Genomic DNA, 7,873 nt, shown 5'->3' with positions numbered 1-7,873 from the left:
TTATGGAAAGGGCGTTATCTTTATTATAATGTTAACTTCCTTACAGTCTGAGTAAAATATAAACATATTATGATAACGCACATAATTTAAAAAGTGATTTTGATCTAAAGTTGAACTTTATCATGGAAACATAAATATAACCCAAACCCTAGCTGTGCTGTGAATATTCTTTTCATGTTATGCTTTCAGTTAACATCCGGCGGAAGCACGTTTTAAGTAAAGTAACAAGTACTTCTTTCCACAAACAATGTGGGAGAAAAATCAAGATATCCGCGATAAATTTTAAAATAGGAAATGCAATGTTCGAGTGTATGTTACACCATACAAGACTACTAAATCATTTGTTAGACATATTCATAACAGTAGCTGCCGAGCAGGACTATATGGGTTCTCAAGAATCTAATTGTCGTATGAGTAATACAAGGATACCAGCTTGAAACGATACAAGAATCTTTATCGAAACGTCGCATCATCTGAATAAGCTCGTCCTTATATTACTCCCCAACTTCTAAATGACGCCACTCAAGTTGTCGTATGAGGTTAGTTGGTTGGTTGGTATGTTGTCGGGGGTCTGTAAATAATCGAGTCTGGACCAGAAAACACAGAGGTCAACAGCGTGAGTATCGATCTGCGCAATTGGGATACAATGACATGTCAACCAAGTCAGCGAGTCTGACAACCCGATCCCGTCAGTCGCCTTTTACGACAAACAGAGGTTGCTAAAGGCCGTTGCTCGGGATATCAATCACTGGATTGTTTACTCCAGACTCGACTTTACACAGACCGCCTCCAAAGGACTTAAACATATTTTAATATTAAATACAAAAGACTTTTAAAACAATGACACATTACAAAACACAACAAAACACAAAGCCACTCCCGCTTTTCCACAAACCAACATCTGCGCTTCTACTCTCGTGTATCACAATTTATAATCAAGATGAAGAACCTGAGATTTGATGAGGGCCTACGTCATCGCCAGGTGAAAACATGCATCATTTACAGGTAACCTGCGTAATATACATATCCCATTGTCACTCAGCGTCTGTTGTTACGTGTTGATAACAGTCTTCAGTATGAGTTGATTGGCATCTTTCTGACATTTTCCATTTTTACAATGATTGTAATCTCTAAGATTGCCGATAGGGTAAAATGCATCTTAATCCCAGATACATGAACATTCCGCTCACACTGTGGCAAAGTAAAACAATATGTTTATGTTAATTCGACAAATCACACGGTGCCGTGAGCATTCTTCACATAATAATTTGAAATGTATGAAAAACAGTCGTAAAAGCATTCAAGTGTCCACCCTGCCCTCGCCATTCAACCTTCCTTCCTCGTGCGTGTATTGTTTTCTTCTGATTATCAATTTAACAACATACGTTATCTATCCAGCAACGCTGGATTCACCGCGAATTTAGAAAGTATACAGGTACACACACAATAACCGTCAGTTTCAAAAACGAACTGCTGTCTGTGTATATCTTAGCCAGATATTTACATAATTTCTAATATCAAGTTATGTGCAGTATTTTAAGTTTCTCGGGTTACCATACATTGTGACGCAATCGTCCATGTTTTCATTTTATATAAACTATTGGTCATTACATATTTTGGTCTCATGTGTAGTGTATTACAAACATTGTTTTTTTACTAAAAACATTACCGAGGGTTGACGCTTTATCATGTAAATTTAAATTTGAATTCAAACTTCAACACAGTATTGTCAATGACAGTGTAAGTCACTTGGGGCTTACAAAAAATACCAATTGAAGAAGACTAACAAACCTATCTATCACCAATGGGGGTATCACCCACGTGTAACTACTTAATGCTAATTCTCTTGTTTATGTCGTAACGGTGTTTCCGAATACCTTATCATTGAAAAAAAAGATTAAGAAGGTGAGCCGATCCTTAGCTCTCTCCCAGTTTTCTCGCCCTGAGAGTATTGAGTTTGTTATCTGCCCTTTGTGACGACAGACGCTCCTCTGTATCATTCCGCCTTGTTTTTGTCAGCACACATTTTACGCATATGTCACCTTATACATTATGCCATACAAGTAGACGTCCTGCCATAATCCCATCTGATGTTCAACTAACTCACCAAATCATGTGTGTTTGCACAACAACCACGGCAGCACGGAACTATATTTTGCCTCCGAGGTCGACCGCCTCTCTCCTCATCGCTCCGCTAATTACTCTTCTGAAGACCGCAATAGACTGTCGGAATATAGCGGCTGGACAGTCAGAAGTCCAGCGTTGTTTTCTTTGATTGGCTTTTCCTCCACGGACATATAACATGGCTTTTTAGCAGTTGATGATATTTACCTTCATTGTTTATGTGATTATGTGGGACGCAACACAACCTACCTGTATGTCGGAGCGTGCGAAAGCTTGGTGACAGGTTTACCTGCCAATATATTGTGGTCATCCCATTTGGAATGTAAACACCCAACATGGCTTCTAAGTGTCGAAAGTTTGTGCCTAACATTTTCAATAAGACGAAGTGTCAAAACTGCTTTGGAGCTAAGGAAAACCATTCCGCAGAGGCTTTGGAAAATAATAAGGTGAGAATATTATCGTAACCCACGATACGGAAAACGATGTGTTTGAATCGTATTCGCATGTGTCAGAATGTTTTATTGCATGTGCATTTCACATGTTGATTGTTTGTGAACTACGTGATCAGTAGCTGTTTCTATTGCAATACCCTCATAGCCAGCTCAATATACAACAATCGGTTTCATTCGTGTTAATCCTAAACAACGTGCTGTCAGCAGTTTGATGGGCGGTCTTATGTAAACAAAACAATATATTAACCTTCGTAATTGGAAATTTTACATAGTTGTACAAATTGATTCTGAATGATAATAAGTCGACCATTCCCATTGTTGACACACACTTGGAGAATGTTACACCCCGCGTATTAGTTAAACATTGTTATGAAAGGGGTGTGTTAACTTTGTATTTCACATAGGAGTGACATGTGCCTTTTGATATATGGCCTATCATAACAAATGAGTCAGTATATATATTCATTTTCACCTTAAACTGCTATCTCAGGGAATGTGATAACCATAATACCTTCACTGGTAGATGACTTAGATTTTCAAACCTTAGCTCATGTGGTACATGTTTCCTTCTTGTGATTGATTCTTAACACACATGAATATGTGCCTTGAAAATGCTGACGTACAAGATTACGTCTTTGCTGAATTGAATTTCCTTCTCTACAGAAGCTGAAACAAACAGATCATGGTCAGCCAGAGTACATGTAGATGTGTTGGGTTAAGAATTTGAACGTTTTACTACATCCCTACTCCATGGAAATAAGCACTTGACATGTGAACTATCAAAAATCTAAAGGCGTTGTACTTTCACAAGGTTTCTAAAGGTCACCTATGGGTGGAAATGATCTCTTGACTTACAAAAAATTCTTGAAGATAAAATGAAAAAGAGTTTGCCGAAAATGGGCTGCATGCCAAATGATCTTGGTTGCAGGGATGCACCAAGTGTGTCTCTCCTCAAAGGCGAGTAATTATTATAGCATAGTAGACATGCTAGAGACCATACGATGCGGTGGTGTCTACACCAGCAGCTTGCATTCCTTGTTCAGTTGTTGCTCCTGGACTTGTGCATTGTATGCTGTCACTGGAGGGCGCCAAAAATGTACCATTACATTAACAAGATGTTTCAAGGATACAGCACTTTGATCATGATGATGCTAACAAGATGTATTTTAAGAGACTCTGTCCTGTGATGTAGCTGAGAAAGTTTCCCTCAGCCTCTTAAAGGGACCCTCCATCCGTAACCCCTTTGGCCCCTTCTCAGGTGAAATGTGTTTCTATTTCTGAGCTAAATACATCTGTCTGTTATAATTTTTGGCAATATACACTACTGATGGATTGTTTTGGTACCACCTGGTTTCAGTGAATACAGTACATCACTTATACCAACAAACCTTATTAGTAAATGAATACCTGTTATCATATTATTGCTTGCAATATGCATGTACTTGACACTTTGGTGTGGCAATGAGACTTTATATCAACATAGTTTACATCATTGCTTTGATGATGCTGGTGGTAAGAGGGTCTGTTATTGAAGGGTATCATACTTTGATGATTACAGGGTAAATATTAAGGGATAAGTGAAAGGGGTAGTGAAAGATGTATTACAATGTTATGAGATCTGTACACAGCTGTATGTGAAGATCTGTTCCAACATTGACTGTTTTCTCGATAAGTCGGTGTTCATTAATAGCCTCAGAGTCGCATAATACTATGAAATGTTTATGGATGGACAACTTCATAGATGTGTAACAATGTTTCAGAGTACATTCATGCTACAGAAGGGCAAGCAGTATTCCTGACAGCATAAACAATAAATAAAATTGCCATACATAAATGTTTGTTGTCACCATTTACTTCTTTTGGAGAAGTCTGGTAGCTTACTGGTTGAGTTGTTTGCTTAAGGAGACTGCTCAGGTTCGATTCCCCACCCTGATATCATGTGTCATACCCATTATAAATATCTCCCTATGCTTATCAATGACTTACCACAGGCCATGTAGCTGCACTCTGGAAGCTTGCACTATGTACATATGAGATTGAGTGTCGCTCTTGTATGGTAATGGATAATTTAACCCTTCCACATTTTAATGTGACCTTCTATAGCAAGTCAAATGGGGCATAACCATTGTCCATTTTTTAATCTACATGTGAAGTTTATTGCTCAGAACCTGTCACAGGTGAAGTATTTGTGAACTACTTGTAACATGGACCAGGATCCTAATTTACATTCATCAGGAAAGTTACCTAAGCTATCTAAATGTATCAGTTTTCGTGTCCTGATGCTTGAGGGTAGGAGGGAATCAAACATTGTGTAACCAGGCTCATATATCAGTGGGGACTATGAAGAGAGGAGACTTAATCCTAGGGTTAGAAGTAGGCCTGTTTAATTCCTGATTTCACTGATAAATGCACCAAGACGATCACATGATATTTTCCTGGACCTGTTTGTCAGGTTTTAGTTGAAAGGTCGGTGTGTATAACGTCAGAGCGGATCTGACAGACACATCTGGTGTCTGACCTTTGCCTCACACTGACCCTTTCTGATGGCCTGGATGGTCAGTGTGTGGGAGGAGGGGAGATGGACACCCATGTGGGAGACATGTGGCGGTGGAGGGTATAGCCTGACCAGACTAACCAGAGACCATACATCGGTATATGGTCTCTGCACTGTCCAGCCCAGTTGGACTCTCTGACCAGTGTTAGTCTGTCTCACAGTCCCTAAACCACATTATTTTCCTACTGCCAGACCCTTTCAGCAGTGCTAAGGCTCAAAATGAAACAAAGTCTAGTTTTCCTCGGGTTCTGAATCTCTGGTCTCCTTGGGTCTCCCTGTTAATTTGCAATGTAAAATGGATTTGTAACTATAGTAATTATATATTTTCAGAGCTTTAGTGGAAGACCTCTCTCTCTCCTCTCTGTCTCTCTCTGTTTCTCTGTTTCTCTCTCTCACACACACACATTCTCTGCACTTGTGTGTGAGAGGGGTGGGAGATAGACAGCCGTTTTGGAGAATGAACACAGGCAGACTGTCTTTAGCATGTCAAGATTCTCTGAATGTGATCTGAATGTCAGTGAGTTTTATGTTACACGCATTTCAGTGTCTGTTTAGGAAATTTTACAAAAACTACTGGAAAAATGAAACTCACATTATTAATGTGTTTTTAAAGAAAAAATGAGAGAGTCCCGTTTCTGTAAGTGGAGTTGTATTTTTTTGTGTAAAAAGGTGAAAACGTCAGTTTCAGACGTTTCCAATGTAATGAGGTCCTGAAGTTACCTCTCATAACATTGTCGGTCTGTAAGTTAACATATCCTCCCTCACCTTGACATTTACAACATTTGTACAGCTTCATCCCTAGACTTACACAAGTCTCTAAGGTAAAAATAAATAGTTTAAATAATAATTTCTAAAAGATAATGACAATAAGCAACAGGATTGGGTCCTTAGATTCAATGTCTATTTATCTAGACTTGCTTCCTTAAAGGATAGAATTACAATACATCATGGGCTCAGCATTCAGTACAGCCTTGGAGCAAGTCTAGTTCATCCCCACACCTTACTGCCTGTCCTGCACATGTCTCCCCCATTCCCCAGCAGCATCCTTCACTGAGCACACTCTCTATGGGGCGCTGTCAGATGCATGTGCATTACATGTTCCCCTCTGGTTTGGGGCCCAGACAGATCAGGCCATGTTCCCCAGGACAGCTGTTTTTGTTGTATTGGAGTATCCAGCTTGTGCATCTGTTCTGGGTTATCGGGCCTCTCACTGATTAGTGGAGAGAAAACATATGTAAAGCGAAGGAGGAGTGTGCACAGGAATGGTCTTGTTGATAGATACATGGACATTTTTGTCAGCATTACACATGGATATATGTATCTTCTGAAATATATATACAGAAATATTTGCGTATCTTAGACACAAATACATGGATTCATGTTTTACTTAGATTGTTGTATAAGGTCACATGCAGCAATATCATTGCTTTATTACAGTATGAATTTTACAATGTCATTTAGATAGTGGTCAGATGTAACAGATGTTACATTTAGGATTACACATTCTCAAAGTTATGGTGGGTTAGGTGCATGACTGTGAGGATGTGGATCTGAGGCTCAGATATGACTTGACCTAACAAAAAGTACTAGAATCTGAAAAGGTGCAATGGCAAATATAGCATATGTTTATTATAGTGGTCTGTAAACATTTGTGTCTGGACCAGACAGTGCGGTGACTGACATGCACAGGGATATATACAACCATGATTATACAGTGTACTGGCATCAACCATGTCGATAGGCGTGACCACTTGATTCCGTTAGTAACCTCTTAAAACAAGCATGGGTTGGTGAAGATTATCTTCAAGTGGACAAAAAAACTAGAACAATGCTTGAGTAGTTGTGTCCTATGCACCCCATTGAGCAGAACGTCTGGTTGCCTCAGACTGTGTTGATGGTGTTTCCAATCCAACAGAGAAAGAACAATATCAATCTAATGTGCAGATTATAGTTAATTAGGAGCCTAGGTGATAACAATTTGATCCAACCAACTAGATCCCATGCAGACATTAAGCAAGAATAAACATACTTCAGTAACTAATACAAACTTTGTGCATTATATTCCCATTATATACTGCATTATAGGATTTAAGGACCACCCATTTGTTCTTAAGACTATAGTTAGTGTGTCATTATTCAGGACAGAACAGTATATATACCACAGTGATTATTTATGACATATTTGTATATCCACCAAGGGATCTTAGAAGGAATTGTTATCTAAAGTTTTTGTGAGGTGATGTAAAGGTGGTTTGAGATTTAGTTGATTACATGTACATATGCCACACTTGTGTGAGACTGTGTTTTTACTATCAATCACTGGTTTGATTTCTAGTCTGATTACTTGCAGAAACTTGAAGCCAATGGACATGGCAAAGAAAGGAATTTCATTTGTACACAACAGTATAATGTACACAAGTTTCAAAAAAGTGTAATTTCATAAAATTAAGAGTTTGTGTTTATGTATTCTGTTTAAAACCTGAAAAAAAACAGGGTTGTGTTTCTTTTCCTGTTAAAGTATATACAGGGAACCAATCACAGACTTGCTGAAATGAAAGCTTGACTTGCCGCAACTTGTTATTCAACTTTTGAACAAATAATATTATTTTTAGTCTATGCAAATGTACAAAATTTTGAAATTTCCTGTTCTAATTTGAGTTGTCTAGACAAGTGTTGGCTCAAAAGCTGCAGGTATATTAATGAGTTCCTTGATGAAAGTTAGAAAAAATACTTTCAAGAAGTC

The 7,873-nt window shown here is 38.5% G+C and overlaps 1 protein-coding gene across 2 annotated transcripts in view; it reads left to right on the top strand.

The window, feature by feature from the left end:
- Positions 1 to 2,176: 2,176 nt before the first annotated feature.
- LOC137284796 (uncharacterized) overlaps positions 2,177 to 7,873 on the top strand; it is a 106,575-nt gene continuing 100,878 nt past the window's right edge. Inside the window, exon 1 of one of the 2 annotated variants that reach the window (XM_067816777.1) lies at positions 2,177 to 2,570. In XM_067816777.1, the coding sequence (XP_067672878.1) occupies positions 2,460 to 2,570 (111 nt within the window). In that variant the 5' untranslated portion in view covers positions 2,177 to 2,459. The remainder of the gene's footprint in view (positions 2,571 to 7,873) is intronic. The other variant, XM_067816778.1, reaches the window with a different exon arrangement.

The sequence above is a fragment of the Haliotis asinina genome, chromosome 5 (assembly GCF_037392515.1).
Source record: "Haliotis asinina isolate JCU_RB_2024 chromosome 5, JCU_Hal_asi_v2, whole genome shotgun sequence".
Classification (NCBI taxonomy): domain Eukaryota; kingdom Metazoa; phylum Mollusca; class Gastropoda; order Lepetellida; family Haliotidae; genus Haliotis; species Haliotis asinina.
This window is presented reverse-complemented; position numbering and strand designations above follow the sequence as displayed.